The sequence below is a fragment of the Cucurbita maxima genome, unplaced genomic scaffold (genome assembly GCF_002738345.1).
Source record: "Cucurbita maxima cultivar Rimu unplaced genomic scaffold, Cmax_1.0 Cma_Scf00001, whole genome shotgun sequence".
NCBI lineage: Eukaryota > Viridiplantae > Streptophyta > Magnoliopsida > Cucurbitales > Cucurbitaceae > Cucurbita > Cucurbita maxima.
In genome coordinates, this window is record NW_019272017.1 from 1,571,341 (window position 1) to 1,591,587 (window position 20,247).

Here is a 20,247-nt window from a genome sequence, read left to right on the forward strand (position 1 = left end):
GCCAACTACCCCATCAATTCCCTACTACTACCCTTTTCATTCCATTATTGTTCATTTAAAAGCTCCCAATCCAATTTGGAGGTGGTTAACTCCGTTAAATTAATAAAAATATCTTTAAATTTTATATTTTATATTTAGTATTGGATAGAAATTCTAAGTATTTTATTTAAAAAATAAACTTTAAACTAAAAAAAAAATGAAACTTTTTAAATTTTTTAAATTTAATTGTATTATTGAAACTTTTAAAAACAAATTTGAATATTTAAAGGTTATTCATTTAAATATATCAATTAAGTTTATTATTATTATTATTATTATTATTATTTTGAATTTTCAAAGGGTGTTTATTAACAAACTCAAAATTTTATAAAATATTAAATCTAACCGATTTAAAATAAAATAAAAAAAATCATATTTCATCCTGATAAAGAAGTATTAGACACATAGCTTTTAAAATTTAAAGAGAAAATAGGCATAAATATAAAAATGAAAGACTAAACTTATATTTTAATAAATAAATAAATAAATAAATTTATTGCAAGAGTATAAAATACAGTACATGGGTTCAATTATTGAAGAAAGAAACGTGGCTACATTTAAAGGGCAAAGGAAGTTGGCCCATGGATGCCTTAGTTTTCCCATTTATTCATTCTATTGCCGGCTACCTCTAGCTGTTAGCTTACGTGCATCTCAAAATTATCATATGTATTACTCAATTTTATTTTCAAATATATATTAATTACAAAATTATTTTTAATTATATATATATATATATATATATATATATATATATATAGTGACTATGGTATCTCCATTGAAAAATATCTTATTTGTAGCAAGGTAGGTCACAAATTGGTGAATCCCAACCTACTATACCTACCTACCTACCGTATAATTGACTTAAAAGCTGGTTTAGAATGATGTTTTAATTATAATAATTTTTCAATAGTTGTTTATTAGAATTTCGTGACCATGCTTATTTTTAAAACATTACTTTATTTGTTTGGTGTATTTATATGGTTGAAATTATTATTATATGGTTTCTCCTCCCTGAATCTTGCATTAATATCAGTTTTAGTAAGAAAAAAAAAATTATATAATATTGTCATGAAATTTAAATGTCTATTTTTTTTTTTTTTTTGTTGAACTTTAATAGCTTATACATTATAGAATTGAATTTTGAATTTACAGTGGAAATTTAGTTTAGTAATTTTCCTTTTTTTTTTTTGTCAAAATGTTCGACTAGTGAAGTAAAAATAGAAAATTTAATCTTAAAATGCTTAATTACTTAAAAAATAATTTAAAGTTGTAAAATTTTGGTTAATAATGTTTTTAGTTTATAGTAATATTTGCATTAAAAAAGTTAAAATGAAATAAGCGCGTGAGGGGGCGTGATGGTAAAAGTGAAGAGTAATAATAATAATAATTAAAAAGTCTGAAAAAAAGGAAATGTAATGCCCCACTTTCCCTCTCTTTCAGTGACAAATAATTCACACCGTCGTTTTCCTTCTTCCACATTTTCTAAATTCACATATTTTATTTTATTTTATTTTATTTTACTTTACGGGGAGTAAATATTTAAATCTACCTTAGGTTAAAATTTGAAAAATATTTATATTTGTCGGTTGGGTTATGAGTTTATAAGCAATGATTTTCACTAATATTCGGGGTTAATTAAAAAAATTAATTTTTATTTTTGTTGAAATTTCAAAAGTCAAATCACGTGAAAGGGGAATAATTATAATATAAAAGAATCACATATTCAAAAAATACATGGATAAAAATGGCCATAAAATGTCAAAAGGAACATAATTTTGTTTTTTTCTCATTTTTCTGCCTTTTTCTTCAAAACAAAATTATGGTAATATTTTAAATAATTATAAATAAATAAATAAATAAAAGTAGAAAACCTCATCTTGGCCAGTTTTATTGGAAGTTGACGAGGTTGAAATTATAATCCTTTTTTTAATAATAAATTATTTGTATTTCAACCTAATAATTACTCATTTTTAAGAATATAAAAACATTTAAAATAATTAGTTGGTTCTTCCATTTTAAAATATTCTGGTTTAGACGCGTATTTATAAAATATTGTTATAAACAAAATAATTAAAAAATAGAAATAATTAGATTGTCAATAATTAAATTTGGTAAAACAAGATCTGTAGCACACCCGACACACATGTATTGACCTTGTGTGTTCATAGTTCAAACAGGAGAAAATTTAGTGTTTTCTAATCGTGAATATCAAAATAGGACGAACTGTCACGTGCTTGCTTCATATGAACGAATTGACACCACGTCGAAAACAATAAGTGCCACGAGACATTGAAGAAATATCTATCAACAAGTGCATTTATCGAACCTGGAGAAGGTTGAAATACACACAACATTTGTATTAAATTTTTTAAAGAAGAAAACAGTAAAAGTCAATAATATGGGTGTAAAAGGGAAGACTTTATGACATACGATATGTGGGGTTAGTTGTGGCAGGCAGCCGCATTTAGGGTTTGAAGATGTCCACTCCCACACGTTTGCGGAAATCAATTAATGCCACGTGTAATCTGTGTGGGTCCCTTATGGGTTTTGTGTTCCATTAGATTAATAGATTAATAAATTAATATAATAGATTAGTTTAGATTAGATAGATGCGTTCTCACGCTGTCATCTCTTTTTTCCCTCTTTCTGCTCTGTTTCTGTCCAATCCTCTGTTCCACATTCCTTATATATAAACACATTAAATTAAAATAAAAAGATCCAATTTTTCATTACAGTCTAGAGAGAGAGAGAGGTAGAGAGAGAAGGGAATTGAGATTTTAACAAACAAACGGTAGCTTTAACTTCTCCCCCTCTGCAACCAAGAAAATTCAGTGTTGTTGTTGTTGTTGCTTCTCTGTTAAGAGGAGGTGTCTGGTGTCTGGGATGTTGTTTTCTGCTACGTGATTCTCCATCTTCTTCTTCTTCTTCTTGTTTGCCGACATGGGTGCTTGCGTGTCCAAGCCGGAGGGCTGCACCGGAAGCAAATTTAAGAAGCCTTTTAAGAGGAAGAACCGCCGGAGGAGGAGGAAAGCTTCCAAAACCACCGCGTTTTCTGGCCTTTCCGATGGATCGCACCTCTCCGACCCGATTGACCGCTGCTCATTTTCCAATCCCACTTTTCAAGGTTCCTTTTTTTCTCTCTCTTTCCGTGTTCTTTTTTTTTTCTTTAGGGAAGAAAGAAAAATGGGGTCTGGGTTTATTTGTTTGTTTGTGGTGGAACATAATTTGATTGTTTTGGGTGTTGGGTTGAGTTTCTTTTAATGGGGTTTTCTTTTAATATCAGAAATGTTTGGTTTTGAATGATTTTTTGATGTGTTGGTGTGAAATGTACGTATTCTTTGATGCTGCGTCATGTTCAAAGTTCCTGCAAATCATCTGCAGATACCCAGATCTTAATTCTTCCAGAACGAGCCTAGAAGATTCCCCCCTTCTTTATTTTTTTTTTAAGAAAAAGAATTATAAGTAGACTGGGGTTGACTTGGGTTCTGTTAAGGATATTTAGTAATAAATTATAGTTTACCATATATATTATATTTGATATTTTATTATAAAGCAAATATCTAATATTTGCTTTATTATCATAGGTATCTTTCCATTTATTGTTATTTCCATTTATTACTATTTCCATATCCTTGTAATTTATTTGATTATAAATAAGATAACTTTCACACCATTGAGGTGTGGTGGATTAATCAAACATTCACATGGTATCAGAGCCCTTTCGGTTTAACAACCCTGATCCTTTCTTTTCAATGGCTTTTGAATCCTCTAATCTTCTTCTCCACCACCCCTGCTGGTTTTGACACCGCAGGGGCAGTCTTCATGGCTGCCGTAGTCGGAGCCGATTGATTACTCTTCGGCTCCACCCTATTGACCTCCAAATCACTTTTCGTCATACTCTGTACATACAACCTCACCTTTTCCAACCAAATTGGTTTTTCCCTTGGCCAATATCGTCTCTCTCATTTTCTTCCCAATCAACCTTCATCCTTCACATAAACCCTAACCTAAACCTATCAACCTTTTGCAGAGATTTACCTTCGGAATCTGGGTGCCGCACTGGCCTATTCGCCAACCAAGTTGCCGCCACCCTTCCTGCCAAAATTGGCTTCTTCGCCCGATGAGGCGACTCTTCCGACTGTCCTTCTCGCCAAAATTGGCTCCTTCGCCCAATGTGGCGACTCTTCCGGCTTCAACATTGTCTTTGTCCCTTGCTCTAGGTTTCCCCTTCTACTTCTTGGGGTTAGAAATATTCTCACCAGAGCCAAGGCAGCATCGTCGCTAAGCGACAATCCCTCTTCATGGGTTAGACATATTCTCGCCGAAGCCAAGGCAGCATTGCCGCTGAGCGGCGATTCCTCTGCAATTTTCGATGGCCAAGAAAGTGTTTCTCTACGCCTCCTCTGAACCGGGTTGTTAGCATCTTCAAGAAAAGTGTTTCTCAACCTCTTTGAATTTTTCAGATTCAAGCTTCACGTTCGTTTAAATCCGACGCTTAGCTTGCGGTGGGGTGTTAAGGATATTTAGTAATAAATTATAGTTTACCATATATATTATATTTGATATTTTATTATAAAGCAAATATCTAATATTTGCTTTATTATCATAGGTATCTTTCCATTTATTGTTATTTCCATTTATTACTATTTCCATATCCTTGTAATTTATTTGATTATAAATAAGATAACTTTCACACCATTGAGGTGTGGTGGATTAATCAAACATTCACAGGTTCTCTATAATTGTGGCATGAACAGGAAGTTCTGATGAGGCCTGGTTTGATACATTTCCAAGATTTGAATCCGATTGTGATGAAGACTACCAGAGCATTCCTGATGGTATAACTCCTTTTCTTACTCTCCAACTGTTTGTTATTCAATATGTAATTGTCAATCTTGTGACTTCCTGCAGACATACAGTCGATTAATAGCTTCGAAGGCGTGTCGACATCGAGTATTTCGTCTTCCGGGGATGCTAATCATGGAGATCATAATGTGAATCAGATTCACAGGCCAGGAAATTCAGCAAGAGTTCATTCTGTGAGGAGCTCTGGAAGTGAAGTTGCAATGAATCCAGATGATGCAGAACATCAACTCAAGGGCCATGGACACTCTAGCGAAGCAAACGAACCGGTATTCGTCGACGATATCTCCTCGACGGCTGGTGAAAGTTCTGCCAAAGGGGATGGAATATTGGATGACTGTGGGATTCTGCCTACCAATTGCTTGCCTTGTCTTGCATCAACAATTAACTCTGTTGACAAGAGAAAATCTCTAAGTTCAAGTCCTCCAAGTGGGCTCAAAAAGGCCGCCTTGAAATTGTCTTTCAAGTGGAAAGAAGGAAATCCCAATGCTGCTTTATGTGAGTGTTCATCTTTTATGGTCTGTCTTACTGATCTTGATCCATTTTGATCGATTTCGTTTCTTTCAGTTTCGTCGAAATCGCTTCTCCAAAGACCTATAGCAGGTTCTCAAGTGCCTTTTGTCCCAGCTGACAAGAAAATGCTAGATTGTTGGTCACATATTGAGCCAGATAGTTTCAAAGTTCGGGGACTAAACTATGCAAAGTAAACGAGCAAACAACTCTTTCTACGAGTTCATCATTGCATCAATGATATTAATCCTATAAATTTGTAGGGACAAGAAGAAGGAATTTGCTCCTAGTCATGCTGCTTACCAACCCTTTGGAGTCGACGTATTCTTGTCGCATCGAAAAGTGGATCATATCGCTCGATTCGTCGAGCTGCCTGCAGCCAATTACACTGGAAAACTCCCACCTATCCTTGTTGTTAATGTTCAGGTAAACTCATCCCTTGCTTGTCCTATGATAAATGTATCTGCTCTGTCATAGCTGCTTCATGTTATTGAATTCTGCAGATTCCATTGTATCCTGCCGCGATTTTTCAAGGCGAAACCGATGGAGAAGGGATGAGTATAGTCTTGTACTTCAAGCTATCCGATGCATTTGCTAAAGAACTTACATCTCACTTTCAAGAAAGCATCAGGGTAAGATTCAGCATTTGAAAATTTTCATTCATTTGAAATCTTTTAATAACTGTGTCTACTGGCTCCAAAAACAGAAGCTGATTGAGGATGAAGTTGAAAGGGTGAAGGGTTTTCCAGTAGACACAGTAGTTCCATTTAGAGAAAGGTTGAAAATTTTGGGTCGAGTTGCGAACGTCGAGGAGCTTCCGATGAGCGCTGCGGAGCGGAAGCTCATGCAGGCTTACAACGAAAAGCCTGTCCTCTCGCGTCCTCAACATGAATTTTACTTGGTAAGTAATGTTTTCCATTGCATTACAGACTACTTTCGAATGAAATTGCATATTAGTTACTGAATGATTCATGGATTATTACAGGGAGAAAACTACTTGGAAATTGACTTAGACATGCACAGATTTAGTTACATTTCAAGGAAAGGCTTTGAAGCATTCCTTGACAGACTGAAGTGCTGCATTTTAGATGTCGGCCTCACAATTCAGGCATGTTTCTTGCAACGATGTTTTTGTGTCTTTTTTTTTTTAGCGGTCTGTCCTGTTTTTCTTACTCTGTTTTGGGTTCTGAAACAGGGGAACAAACCTGAAGAATTGCCAGAGGAGATCTTATGCTGTATTAGACTAAATGGAATTGATTACGTAAATTACCAGCAGTTGGGGATGAGTCAAGAGATTCTGTAAAGTGCATCGCCATTGTATTCATACAAAAGAGTTCACTAAAAAAGCAAAATTTTAATGAAATATGACGTTTTTTTCTTTGAAAAGATCAGTAATTTAACACTGCTTATAGCTAAGATATTTGAATTCATCTTCTTCTCCATCAAAGCTTACATGGGTTTAATGGCTTTCCACACAATCCTCTGTTTCCCATGTAAGCGCTTCGAGGAAAATCGCTCAGCGGCTTCCCCGCTGGAATTTCTCCCACTAACAGATTATTCGACAGATCCAATTCCTTCAACTTCCGTAATTTCAGAAACCCTTTTGGAATTTTTCCAGTAAAATGGTTTCTTTGCAGCTTCAACGTTTCTAATTGGTTGGCATTCACCATAGCCTCTGGCAAGTCGAACCCCAGATTGTTGGAGCTCAAATCCAGGCTTCGTATTGATTTCAACCCTCCAATTGAAATGGGTAATCTTCCTTTCAGATTGTTATGCGACAAATTCAGAAACTGAATCGCTGGTTGTTGTCCGACATCGACTTGATCAAATTCCCCGGAGAAGTTATTGTCGGAAAGATCAATGTACGTTAAAGAATCATCTGGGAATCCGTGTTCTATCTTGAAGATCTGTCGTATGTTGCCTGTTAACTTGTTCGAATGCAAATCCAGCACGCGTAAGTCCTGTAATTTCGTAATGGAATCTGGAATCTCGTAAACCAGTGAGTTCTGTGATAGCTTTAGTGAATAGAGCGCAGTGAGGCTTCCAATCCATTCTGGAATTTTCCCAGTAAGATAGTTCAGGGAAAGATCCAGTTCCTGAATCGGACTTGGAGTTCTTCGCAAGAACTCTGGAATTTCGCCATGGATTCCGCACCCTGCAAGACCCATTTTAGAAAGAGATGCCAGTTTCGCCAGCCATTGGGGGATCGCGGTCAGGCTCAAACGGTTGAAGGATAGATCAATGGTTTGAATGTTTTGAAGCGACGACAACTCCGGCAACGGCCCTTTAATGAAATTGTGAGAGAGATCCAGGAGAATGAGCTGCGAAAGCTGCCCAAATGATTCCGGTAATTCGCCGGAGAATCTGTTGTGATCGAGATACAACTCCGACAGAGCTGATAACCGACCCAAAGAAGAAGGAAGTGTCCCCTCAAGTTTGTTGTTTGAAAGTGAAGCTCGTTTGAGAGAGACAAGCTCCCCGAAACTTGGAGGGATGGTTCCACTAAGCCGGTTACCATTCAATCTAAGAAAAGCAAGAGCCGGCGGGAACAACAATGGCCCCTCCAGATTGTTGTTATCCAAATACAAAACAGAGAGAGCCGTCAATTTTGTTAAGGAAATGGGAACTTTCCCGCTCAAGAAATTGTTCGAAAGATCAAGCTCATTCAACATCTGCAACTCACCAATTCTCTCAGGAATCCGACCAACGAAGGAGTTGCTATGTAAATCCATCCGAACCAACTTCTTTAGGTTCGTAATCGAATCCGGTATCGAACCCAAAAACCTATTTCCATCGAGATGCAGGGAATGCAGAGACATGAGGCTGCCAAGGCTTGCAGGGAGCGAACCAGACAGCCTATTATCATGGACAGCAAGTTCTTCAAGTTTCATAAGCTTACCTATGCTGTCAGGAAGTGGACCTCTCAGCTTGTTGCCATAAAGATAAAGCTTCCTCAGGTTGCGGAGGCGTAAGCCAATGAATTTAGGAATGGTTCCACCAAGGCCAATCAGCCCTCCAAGATCAATGATCTCAACAGCATCAAGCAGAGTTATTGAAGAAGAAAGATAGCCCATCATCTCAGATTGAAAGGGGATATCACCGGTGGATATGAAGCCTGGTAAATTGATCTCCTTGACTCTGCCAGTGGCGTTGTGGCAAGAGATGCCGTCCCAACCGCAACAGTTCCGGCCGACCCACTTGGCAAGCCTGCCGGAAGTGTCTTGGGAAATCGCAGACTTGAAACTGGTTAGACCCTTGAAATCTGCAGGGTGGCAAGCTTGACAGAGTGTGGTAATGGAGATCATAAGAGCAACCCATTGTAGCAGAAGCCGATCCATTTTGATTTCGTAGTACAGAGAAGTTCTGTGTCTCATTAAAATATGGCCAAAGGGCACGAACAAAAATGGTATCTCCGTAAACGTTTCGCTTTTGGCTTTTCATCTTTTTTGTCACTCATTAATTCTCTTTAATTAATTAACGCACAGATTTCTCCCAGATCATCATGTCTTGTCGTTCATGATGATTAAACTAATAATTCTATGGTTTGACTAATCCAATAAATGTCCAAATACTTAATTTCTGGCTATTTCTGAAACAGAGCAATTCTGAAACTCCTAGGTAGCTCTGTCTCTGTTTCTTCCTTCCATCCATCCCAAGATTTGATAGCCATTGTTGTGTGATTAACAGAACAGGTTGTCTTTTTAGTGTTTCAAGAACGAACAGTTTTAAATCAAAGTGGTGAACTTTGTATTCTTTTGGAGTAAATGTTGATGGAAGAATGTGTCAGGGAGCTGCAAAAGACATGATTTTGATTTGCCCCACTTCAACCCACCGACCTGGAAAAAGCTGTTTCTATTCGGTCAACAAAAGAACCCATGTGTTTGAAAATCTGAACGTTACAGAATTCTTTATTTATTTTTCTTAAATTTGGTGTGTTGGAATATTAAAAGGCTTCCATCTTGTTTTCTGAGTTTCATTGGATTAAAATACTTAGTCTTATCTGTCAGAAACTTATTGACTCATGTATTGGTATATGAATCAATCATGTTGATTCATGTATCAATATTAATGTTGTTTTGATTCAGGTATGAAAATTAATATTGTTACGCTTGTATAAACGTTTGCATACAAATCTCAAACTTAGCATCCCATGATCTTATTGGCTTTAATGGAAGTCTTTTTATTTTCGTCAACAATCCCATCGTTCCCAGCAAGAGCTCGATACTTATCCTTCCTGGTAAAACCAGTGCATTCATAAGAAAGCGCCGCCGCAATCCGCCGCTGAATGTAATTAGCAACCTCATGGCTCGATTTTCCCGAACCCCGACTCAATTCCACCGGCAATTTCTCCAAAAATGTGACCTCATAAGCCGGTCTTGGGTTCATGAAAAAGTAAAACGGGTCCATCCCTTTCCAACCCCTTGCCGTAGTCCCATGAAACATGCTCATTTTGTTCACCATAGCCACCGGTACTACCTCGTCCGTCAGCTCTGCAAACAGAGCCGAAAATCGCAGCAGATACGCCTCTCTGCACGTGGTCCCCTCTGGACAAATGGCCAAATCCCCCTCTTTTAGAAGCTTCTTGATGGTGGCCGCGTCAGTGGCTCTGTTTCGAGTCAGCCTCACGGTTTTTATCGGAGAGATGAACTCCGACAGCCGGGAAACAGAGTAGGTGACAGCGGCAATGGGGCGACGGAGGGCCGTGGAAAGGAAAATTGGGTCGAGGAGGGTACGGTGGGAGCAGACGAATAGGACGCCGGAGTTTCGGCAGGATGAGTTGGGGGACGGCGGTGGGTTGCCTTTGACGGTGACGCGTACGCCGAGTGCTAAAAAGGCGTAGTAGACGAGTGGCATTGGGAGGAGAGAGCCGGCGGCGATTCTCAGGCAAGCGAGAAGAAAGCCGATTGGAAACCAGAGAATGGTTAGAAGGGCTAAAAAGGGAGATGGTTTGTGAACAAATCGGCCGTCGTGGAAGATGACTGGCTTGGGTAATTTATCGCTCGCCACCGGCTCCACCGCCGGAGTCGGCGGCACCATGTAAGCCTCCTGCAAAATGAAACAAAAGGGAGGGTTAATTCGTGTAAAATAAGGCGATTCTTAGTTGAGGAGATGATAAAACCTTGCACAAGGACATGAAAGGAACATCGGTAAGGCGATCGCCGAGTCCAATCTCCGGCGGAACATCGCCGAATTGAACCTTAAGAGCGTCGGCCTTCTTGGTCCCCACCAACACACCCTTCCGCCCGACCAACCCAGTCGCCCGTCCACTTTCCGTCGCAACAATCTCTGTCCCCAACACCAAATCAACTCCCAAGAACTCCTTAAGAAACGGCTCCACCATAACCGTCGGATTGGCAGTCAAAACGCAGCGTTTCCCACACGCGGAGAACACCCGCCATGTGTCAGGATGGAGGTCGCTGGAGTAGAACTTGGGAAGAACCGCACGTGCCACGGAGTGAATACTGGAAACCTTGGCCCCACAGAGGGTCACGAATATCATAATCTGAATGCCAGCAGATTCAGACACAAAATAATAGAGCAAGCCCACCAAGGGTGAGGCCAGAAGCAAGGCCAGAAGCCTGAAAAGGCCGCCGAGTTCGAAGGCCATAAGAGCGAAATAAGGGAAGGAGCTGCGGCCTATGAGCAATGTTCCATCCATGTCGGCGACCAGGGTGTGGGCTTCTCGGCCTCTAGAGTCGCACTTTGCAATGCTTGGAAAATTGGTTGTATTGGCCATGAATAAGAACAGACTCTCAGCATTCATTGTGGAATTACAAGAAGTGAGTGATTATGTAGACAGAAGGGATAATGGGTGAAGACAAAATAATAATAATATTAATCATAATAATGGTGTATCCAAGGACTAAGGTTTCTTGTTTTAAGAGTTTCTAGTTCGTGTCGCTCCCCTTTTGTTTTGTTGCACCTCAACTTTCATTTCTTTCTAGTTCGTGAAGAGTGAGCCACGGATTTTTTACATTAACTAAAGGGAATCATCAATTTAGACTGGGATGGGAAACATTCTTTTATCCGTTAAATAAAATGGAGTTAGAGACAAGATTATATTCTCCATCGCTATCGTTGGTGGTCGTATATTAAAAAAATAAATTAGTTAATATCTAAAAATGATTTTGGTATTAATTTATTATGATTTTTTTTACCATTTTTAAATAAAGATTATACCATTTTGGTATTAATAAATTTATTCGAAAGTATCTCGAAAATAAATCTAACTGAAACTAATTCTATATATAGAAACGGAGTTGCATATATTTTGTTCCTCGATTTTGTGGGTGCTTTTATAACAATTTTTGGATCGTCCATTCTATAAATGGGTTGCATGTTGGTGACACGTGTCATTCATCCAAGCTCCAACAGCCCCATCCTTTTCTTCCTTTATGGAAACCTGTCAGAAAATGACGTGCTCAGATGTTATAAATTCTTCCACCTATCCTCTAATTCTCAGACCACCGTTCGTGACATTTAATCCTTAATATAAAACATTAATCATCAACCGACTATATGGTATAATAATTATATCCATAACTTTACCTTTTAAGCCCAACCACTTTTAAATTTATGTTTTAATTTTTATTAATGTTCTAATATTTCAACTATTAGATCAAATATCTAATAACTTGTAATCAAGAACGAGAGGGACCAATAACTCGATTGAACCTGGAAGGATGAATGTTCGAGATGTCTCGATGTTATGAACGATACGTGGGTCTATTCTCGACGGCATGATTGAGTGAGCTGTGATAGTAGACGACCGCGCTTAACTTAAGATGACGTCAAAGCATATACACCATATTAATTAAAAATGAAGATGACTAAAATTTAGATGGTATGAATATAAAATAAAAAGAATAAAAGATTAATGGGAAGTTTAAGGGGTAGAGAATCTAATAATATAAGAAATGAAAATGGGGAGAACCAAACACGTCCTAAGAGAGGAGCAAGAAAGTTGGGCACCACCATCACCAGGGCCGAGTGCAGTGCTGGGATGAGGTGTTCATTCCCACCACCACTTAAGCCTCTTTTTCTTTTTTCTTTTTTCTTTTTTAAATTTCGAATCTAGTTTTAATTCGTTCCCGTAATCGGATGCAATAACAACGAAGGTAATGAATGGATTAAACCACGTTTGTGACAGGTTGATAATGCAAAGCACGCAGAAAATCAAGCCATGTGAGCTCTAACACGCTGTCGTTTTCATCTTCTTTCCTTTTTGTTCTCTCTTTTTCTGTCTCTGTGTTGTTTTCGAGCTCAGTTTTCCAGAGAGCTTCAATTCATTTCCATTTACTGGAACTAGGGTTAGGGTTCGACGGAATTCTTGATTGTAGAAACGAGGTGTTCAAGTCTGGGGGGAAATCTGTTTGCATAAAATCCCCTACGTTTTTTTTGTTCTTCTTTCGTCTGATTTCTTGTTTTTTTTCCCTATACTTGACCTGTTTGTTGGTGGGTGGTGGTGGTTTTGTTCTACATTGCGTTGGGGGCTAGAAGGGGAGGATGAAAAGGGGGAAATTGGATACAATGGTATCACGAAACCGAATTAGGTTGCTTCAATTTCTTATGGGGTTGGTGTTTTTCTATCTGCTTTTCATGAGTTTTGAAATACCGCTGGTGTATCGAACCGGATATGGGTCGGTGCCTGATGATGGAACATTTGGATTCACCAGCGACACTTTGCCGAGGCCGTTTCTGCTTGAAAGTGAAGAGGAAATGGCTGATAAAGACGCCCCTCGTCGACCCTCTGATGATACCTTTCTGGTTTCTCATGGCTCGCCGCATCGGACACCCGAGAGGCGAATGCGTGAGTTCAAGAAAGTTTCGGGTTTAGTCTTCGACGAAAGCACATTTGATCGTAATGCTAGTAAGGGGGAGTTCTCGGAGCTTCATAAAGCGGTTAAACATGCTTGGGTAGTGGGGAAAAAGCTTTGGGGGGACTTAGAGTCCGGAAAAATTGTTCTCCAACCCAAAACGAAGACAGAGAATCAGTCGGAGACTTGTCCACATTCGATTACGCTTTCTGGATCCGAATTTGAGGCACAGAGTCGGATTCTGGAGCTCCCCTGCGGCTTGACGCTCTGGTCGCATATCACAGTGGTGGGGACGCCTCGTTGGGCTCACTTGGAAGATGATCCCAAGATTTCAATCTTGAGAGAAGGGGATGATTCAGTGATGGTTTCACAGTTTATGATGGAGTTGCAAGGGCTGAAGACGGTGGATGGTGAAGACCCACCAAGAATTCTTCATTTCAATCCAAGGTTGAAGGGAGATTGGAGTGGCAAGCCTGTTATCGAACAGAACACTTGTTATAGGATGCAATGGGGCACAGCGCTGAGATGTGAGGGATGGAAAGCCAGGGCAGATGAAGAAACAGGTAACTTTTGTTTCACGGTCTTTGTATTGTCCATTGATTAGAATTCTGTATGAACTGAACTAGCTTTGTTTTGATAGAATGCATTGAATCCTGAATTTCTTCAAGTGAGATGTTACCTAACTTACCATTGTGATTTCTTGAAGTCGACGGGCAGGTAAAATGTGAGAAATGGATTCGTGACGACGACAGCCATTCCGAAGAATCGAAGGTAATATGGTGGTTAAATAGACTAATAGGACGCACGAAAAAGGTGGCGATCGATTGGCCATATCCTTTCGCGGAGGGCAGGCTATTTGTTCTAACTGTGAGTGCTGGGTTGGAAGGTTACCATATCAATGTTGATGGAAGGCATGTCACTTCTTTTCCATATCGCACTGTAAGTACTCGTTCTTCTATAAATCTAAATTGGTACTCTGCGTCGATAGCTTAGATTGATGGCGATGACAGGGGTTTGTTCTGGAGGATGCCACTGGGTTGTCTGTAAATGGCGATATTGACGTGCACTCCATTTTTGCTGCTTCCTTACCTGCTACACATCCTAGCTTTGCACCACAGAAGCATATTGAGATGTTGACACAATGGAAAGCCCCTTCACTTCCCAAGAAAAATGTGGAGCTTTTCATTGGCGTTCTTTCTGCTGGTAATCATTTTGCGGAGCGAATGGCTGTTAGGAAGTCTTGGATGCAACATAGATTAATCAGATCTTCAATAGTTGTCGCTAGGTTCTTCGTGGCAATGGTAAGGAACGGCGTGCTTCTCAGAAACGTTCCATCATTTATATCATAATAGTGACAACAAATTCTATGTTACATTCTTACAGCACGGAAGAAAGGAAGTAAATATCGAGTTGAAGAAAGAGGCCGAGTATTTTGGAGATATTGTAATAGTTCCTTTCATGGATAACTATGATCTCGTTGTACTGAAGACGATTGCAATATGTGAATATGGGGTGAGTTGTGATAAATTGACACAAACCTTTTGAGTTGGGTAGTCTTTGTCGTTGGAAATATGATTCCACGCTGATCTTGCAGGTTCGCACGGTGGCTGCAAACTATATCATGAAGTGTGACGATGATACATTTGTTAGAGTGGATGCAGTGATTGATGAAGCTCACAAAGTCCAATCTGATGGTGGGAGCCTTTATGTTGGAAACATGAACTTTCACCATAAACCTCTTCGTCATGGAAAATGGGCAGTGACTTACGAGGTATGACCATAAGAATGCGACTCGTGACATAGTTCTGTAATCCTGTTTTTCATCGACCTTCTACAGCTGAAGGGATTTGAACTTACTATATAATGCATCCTTTGGTGACCATAGTAAATGTCTTGTGGCTTTGACTGTTTATGTTAATCCGTTTTTGCTGCATTTCATAACATGCTTTTGTATGCACTTGATTACGATAAGTTCACGGTCGGTTAAGAGCTATCCATCCTGAACAACCAAAAGTTGCTTGCTGAATGGATCTTTATAATCTATATATCAATCCTCCGGTGGCCATTGTTTCATTAGCCTGTTAGTCGTTCTTTTTCGCATCATTCTCTAAATACCATCATCTCAACCACATGGGGGGCCTATAAATTGGTTCATAATTGCGTATTTAGCTATGTTTGTTTCGATCTGTTCAGGAATGGCCAGAAGAAGATTACCCAACGTACGCAAATGGGCCGGGTTACATTCTGTCATCGGACATTGCAGAGTATATTGTATCTGAGTTTGAGAAGCACAGATTAAGGGTAAGTTTCATTCAAACTCCTCCCCTTCCCTTCCCTTCCCTTCCCTATAAACACGATCGATCTTATGAAATGCACAATAAAACAGTTGTTCAAGATGGAAGATGTGAGCATGGGAATGTGGGTGGAGCAGTTCAACCGTACGAAACCAGTTTTATACCATCACAGTCTGAGGTTTTGCCAGTTTGGGTGCATTGAAGATTACTTAACTTCTCATTACCAATCTCCTAGACAGATGGTGTGCTTGTGGGAGAAGTTGATGCATCAAAGAAGGCCACAGTGCTGCAACATGAGATGATTCATATTTATCGGAAGAAGAAGAAGAAGAAGAAGAAGATGCAAGTTTTGGTTCAAATCTGTAAATACTATAATAGAAGTGGGATGAATCTAATCTGGAAGCTTCCTTCCTTTTCTATAAATTCATTCATTTTTTGGGTTTCTTCCTTTTGGTTTTACTTCCAGTTTATGTTATATCCCCATTTATGCTATAAATGGATTTAACATCTCAATTATCAATCTTGTTGTTGGGCTCCACGCAATCAATTCTAGAAAAGAGAAGCCTATTTCCATCTCAATCTTTAAAGCTAAAACAAATTGATTTGGTATGTATTTTGGTAGTTGCGTCACTAAAAGCTCTTCATTTTGAGTGCGAATGTTGGTTGCATATTTTGCTTGTCCTGATCCCACCTCTTTATTAACGCATCTATATGCCCCACTAACCAAAATTTCTCCCTACTTTACTCTTATTTCACCACATTTTTATAATATCTAAACTTAGATAATTTCATCTTACACTAAAAATAAAAATTGAGTTAAACAAGTTATTTATAATCAATGATCATTAAGCACCAGTGGTCTAGTGGTAGAATAGTACCCTGCCACGGTACAGACCCGGGTTCGATTCCCGGCTGGTGCATGTCTTTTTTGGTTGTGTCACGCAATTTCCCAGCTTCAAAAAAGAACAAAAAAAAAAAAAGGTGTTACCAAAGTGGGTAAAGAGTAGCTCCCCCTCCACGCCCACCTATTATAAATTTGAACGCCCATCTCCCAAAACGAAACCACATCTCAATGGCGAAAGATGAGGACGTGAAGCTTGTGGGTTCCTGGACTAGTCCATTCGTGATGAGGCCACGAATCGCCCTCAACATCAAATCCGTTCACTACGAGTTCATTCAAGAAACATTCGGATCCAAAAGCCCGCTTCTTCTCCAATCCAACCCTGTTCACAAGAAGATCCCTGTTCTCATTCACGCCGGCAAACCCATCGCCGAATCCTCCATCATCGTTGAGTATATCGATGAAGTCTGGTCCTCCGCTCCGTCCATCCTTCCCTCCGACCCTTACGATCGCGCCCTCGCTCGATTCTGGGCTTCCGTCGTTGACGAAAAGGTAACAAAATCCCCTTAAATTAATCACTGACTTTGGTTCAAATTTAAGTTCGATTGATGGGTTTGTTATTTGGACTCAGTTTTTCACACCAATGAAAGCGAGTGTGGGTGCAGAAGGGGAGGCGAAGAAGGGGCTTATGAATCAAGCGGTGGAAGCCATAGGGTTATTGGAGGAAGCTTTCGGGACGCTGAGCAGAGGGAAGGCGTTCTTCGGCGGAGACCATGTTGGGTTTGTTGATATCGCTTTCGGGTCGTTTCTGGGGTGGATTAGAGTGGCGGAGATATCAAATGGGATGAAATTGATAGACGCAGTGAAGACGCCAGGGCTGGACGGATGGGCTCAGAGATTCTCTGCACACGACGCTGTGAAAGATCTGTTGCCCGACACTGCAAAGCTTCTGGAGTTCTCCAAGGTTCTGGCAGCCAAACTAAAAGAAAAGCACTGAGCTTCTTTCATCTGTAGCGTTTCTTAAGCTAGATATTATGATGAATAATAATAATAATAATGAAAATGAAGGTTAAATTATGAATTATGGAGTGCAATTACATGATTATAGTTTAGTTTAGCCCTTCTTAATTGCTAAAATTTGAGGCTTGAAAGATTAGAAGTTATGGACGGTGGGGTCTCGGGGACTTAAAGGGTAGCTGGAAGAAGTGATGATTTAGAACACCTCATTTTCTAACAGTTTTCCATAAATGAAGAAAAGGAAGGGCAGGTTGGGGTTTGAATGGATGCCACGTGTCCCCAAACACCTATATTTTGGAAAAAGCAATGGTCCGTTGCAAATGTGGTATTTCTTGCATGTCTCCGCAATCCTCGGTTTGGTCTAAAGCCAATTCATCCAACGGTCATGCCTGATACATGTGAAACGATGCCATAAGCACCGACCTATTTTCCTTTTTCTTTTTCTTTTTTTGTTCAAATATATAATTTTAGGTAAAGTATTTATTTATTTATTTATTTATTTATTTATTTATTTATTTATTATTGTTAGAGCATTTTTCAATTTTTAATTCCATCTCTGATATATTTATTTTTCACCCAAGCTCGTAAAGTACCTGGAGAGATGATAATCTAAAGTTATGATGTTTTTTTTTAATGTATTTTAAGACTTTTATTTACTTTAAAGTTACGTTTACATGATTATTAATTATGATAATAAAATATAAATGTTACAACTTTTGAAAGGTTTAATGGAATATTTTGCTTTCCTTTAGTCTTATTTGCAATTCTATATAGTTTAGATTCCATATTAAGAATCGTTCAAGTTTGACATAATCGATCTTATTTGTGGAATGATTAGCATTAATGATAATGCTAAATGTTCTTACCTTTTCTTTAGTCAATGACTAAGTTATTTGTAATTCTATGTAGTTTAGGAGACATGTTTGAAATTCAAACTTGTCATGATCTATCTTATTTGTAGAGTGATTCAAATGTCAAATAAATGTTATTTCTTGAGATATTCAACCAACAGATAATCTGAATCATAATTTTCTTGTTGTGATTTTTTATAATTTGGCATGAGAATTTTCAACGATAAATTCAATCAAATAAATAGAAAAAAGTGTTGTGAAAGTTTAATCTCATTATCTGAGTAGTGAATTAATGGAACAACAAACCTATCTGTTTGGGGATAAGAAGGAAAGTTGCATTGAATTCCAAATGCGTAGTGCTACAATTAGATAGAGGCATGTCTTTGTGAAGAGACAGAAATTATTATCCAAAAACAGAAACATCCGGACAGACCCACACCTTGTTCTTGTTCTTGTTGATGTTCATGTTCATCACCCATTTCCCATCACTTTCCACTCTCATTTTCTTACTCAAATTCAAGGAATCCCAACAAAACTTATCCATTCCTTCATGGCTGCTGCATATGCACCATCTTCCAACCACCCACTGCCCATAATATCAAACATGGGGCATCCCTTCTTCCTTCAATGCCCACAAAACTTAAAGAGATACCACTCCGAAGTGTTTATCATTATGAAGAAATCAACTGTGTCAATCATCATACTAACACTATTCAATTATCGAAATCATGCCCAAATTTATACTATACTATACTATTGTCGTGACAACTTGTTCAAAAAGAGGACATCAAATCCATAAACATTAGGACAAAGCTTTCCATTATTTTACCGTAAAATACTTTTATCCGCGAAGGGTTTTACGTAATGACAATTTGTGTTTCCTTGCTGCCTCAGCTAACATGGGGTGGGACTGATTTTGTCCCTAAAAGACAAACATTAACTTAGAAGTAATTTTGAGGGTAAAGATTACCGATGGTAAGAATATTTGCTAAATCAATCAAATTCTCTATTTTTAATTAAAATAGTATTAAATATTTTTAAAGAACATGTTTGGTAATAATTCAGGTCTATATAAACGAACCTTCATGCAACTCCTCAAAACAGAATATTTCCACAAAATAAATCGATGGGTAGCTGGTCTGCTGAGAATGCCACTGAAGCCTTCCTCAACACCCTCAAATTGGTAAGAACAAACGAAATTACGAACGAGTTTTTGAATTTAGTAGTTATTTAACAATCTCTATATGTTTCAGCGCCAAAAAGCTGATGAACCCGACGTCGCGGAGTTCATATCGGCCATGGCTGCTGGAAACAATGCGCAGCTAATGGTAGTGGCATACGAAAGATCCGCAGACCACAAGATTCTAGCCCTGGCCGCTGCGGGCGGTCTGACCGGCGGCCGAGTGGTCTGCATAATTCCACGCCAGGAAGACCTTCATCCATCACGAGCAATTCTGGGGCTCGAACCCCATTACCCGATCGAGTTCGTGGTCGGAGAAGCTGAGAAGCTTCTCGAAGCCCATTACAGAGAAGCGGATTTTGTTCTGATTGACTGCAACCTGGACAGCCACGTGGCTGTCATCGAGGGCATTGGATCGAGAAGGAAGTTCCAAGGCGCCACCGTGGTGGTGGGGTTTAACGCGATGAGGAAAAGATGTGGAGGGTGGTCCGGCGGATGGAGAACGCAGCTTTTGCCGATTGGAAAAGGGGTGATGGTGATGAAAGTGGCGGCGGAGATATCAAAATCCTCCGGCGAAGGGAGGAGGAGGCAGTGGGTTGTGAAGGTGGATAAATGCACTGGAGAAGAACATGTTTTTAGGGTTAGGCTCCCACATCGAAAAGTCATTCAAGCTTGACTTTCTCTCTCTCTCTCTCTCTGTTGACCTTCTTCCATAGCCATGGAGATTGGAGATGAACATGTTTTTTTTTTTTTTTTTTTTTTTTTTTTTTTTTTTTTTTTTTTTTTTTTTTTTTTTTTTTTTTTTTTTTTTTTTTTTTTTTTTTTTTTTTTTTTT

The 20,247-nt window shown here is 38.9% G+C and overlaps 6 protein-coding genes, 1 long non-coding RNA gene and 1 other non-coding gene across 9 annotated transcripts; 5 read left to right on the forward strand and 3 right to left on the reverse strand.

Annotated features, from left to right (window-relative positions):
* Positions 1-2,139: 2,139 nt before the first annotated feature.
* LOC111476501 lies at positions 2,140-2,736 on the reverse strand. The gene is made up of 3 exons (XR_002717084.1): positions 2,661-2,736; positions 2,470-2,564; positions 2,140-2,365 (listed from the first exon to the last, which is right to left on the reverse strand). It is a non-coding gene; the product is annotated as an uncharacterized LOC111476501 (long non-coding RNA).
* Positions 2,737-2,770: 34 nt separating this feature from the next.
* On the forward strand, positions 2,771-6,798 carry LOC111476485. The gene is made up of 10 exons (XM_023120161.1): positions 2,771-2,880; positions 2,912-3,163; positions 4,797-4,877; positions 4,951-5,400; positions 5,470-5,605; positions 5,676-5,838; positions 5,916-6,044; positions 6,119-6,313; positions 6,398-6,520; positions 6,608-6,798. The coding sequence occupies exons 2-10, from the start codon at positions 2,980-2,982 to the stop codon at positions 6,713-6,715; spliced, it is 1,569 nt and encodes a 522-aa protein (XP_022975929.1). The 5' UTR covers positions 2,771-2,880; positions 2,912-2,979; the 3' UTR covers positions 6,716-6,798.
* Positions 6,708-8,765, reverse strand: LOC111476475 (LRR receptor-like serine/threonine-protein kinase FLS2). The gene has a single exon (XM_023120150.1). It carries the CDS (start codon positions 8,748-8,750, stop codon positions 6,855-6,857), a length of 1,896 nt encoding a protein of 631 aa, XP_022975918.1. The 5' UTR covers positions 8,751-8,765; the 3' UTR covers positions 6,708-6,854.
* A 279-nt stretch (positions 8,766-9,044) lies between these two features.
* Positions 9,045-11,252, reverse strand: LOC111476493 (glycerol-3-phosphate 2-O-acyltransferase 6-like). The gene is made up of 3 exons (XM_023120173.1): positions 10,532-11,252; positions 9,552-10,458; positions 9,045-9,513 (listed from the first exon to the last, which is right to left on the reverse strand). Exons 1-2 carry the CDS (start codon positions 11,174-11,176, stop codon positions 9,553-9,555), a joined length of 1,551 nt encoding a protein of 516 aa, XP_022975941.1. The 5' UTR covers positions 11,177-11,252; the 3' UTR covers positions 9,045-9,513; position 9,552.
* A 1,082-nt stretch (positions 11,253-12,334) lies between these two features.
* On the forward strand, positions 12,335-16,061 carry LOC111476461 (hydroxyproline O-galactosyltransferase GALT4-like). Of its 2 annotated transcripts, XM_023120137.1 has the most exons (8): positions 12,335-12,420; positions 12,563-13,792; positions 13,936-14,168; positions 14,240-14,530; positions 14,613-14,741; positions 14,824-15,000; positions 15,423-15,530; positions 15,616-16,061. In XM_023120137.1, the coding sequence occupies exons 2-8, from the start codon at positions 12,919-12,921 to the stop codon at positions 15,823-15,825; spliced, it is 2,022 nt and encodes a 673-aa protein (XP_022975905.1). In that variant the 5' UTR covers positions 12,335-12,420; positions 12,563-12,918; the 3' UTR covers positions 15,826-16,061. The 2 variants fall into 2 exon arrangements, with proteins under 2 accessions (XP_022975905.1, XP_022975897.1); XM_023120129.1 differs by having other exon boundaries at positions 12,352-13,792.
* Positions 16,062-16,372: 311 nt separating this feature from the next.
* On the forward strand, positions 16,373-16,443 carry TRNAG-GCC. Its single transcript has one exon. It is a non-coding gene; the product is annotated as a tRNA-Gly (tRNA).
* A 119-nt stretch (positions 16,444-16,562) lies between these two features.
* Positions 16,563-17,422, forward strand: LOC111487217 (glutathione S-transferase U17-like). Its single transcript, XM_023134542.1, has 2 exons — positions 16,563-16,916; positions 16,996-17,422. The coding sequence occupies exons 1-2, from the start codon at positions 16,596-16,598 to the stop codon at positions 17,359-17,361; spliced, it is 687 nt and encodes a 228-aa protein (XP_022990310.1). The 5' UTR covers positions 16,563-16,595; the 3' UTR covers positions 17,362-17,422.
* A 1,928-nt stretch (positions 17,423-19,350) lies between these two features.
* Positions 19,351-20,185, forward strand: LOC111484201. The gene is made up of 2 exons (XM_023130705.1): positions 19,351-19,415; positions 19,486-20,185. Exons 1-2 carry the CDS (start codon positions 19,359-19,361, stop codon positions 20,086-20,088), a joined length of 660 nt encoding a protein of 219 aa, XP_022986473.1. The 5' UTR covers positions 19,351-19,358; the 3' UTR covers positions 20,089-20,185.
* The last annotated feature ends 62 nt before the right edge of the window (positions 20,186-20,247 follow it).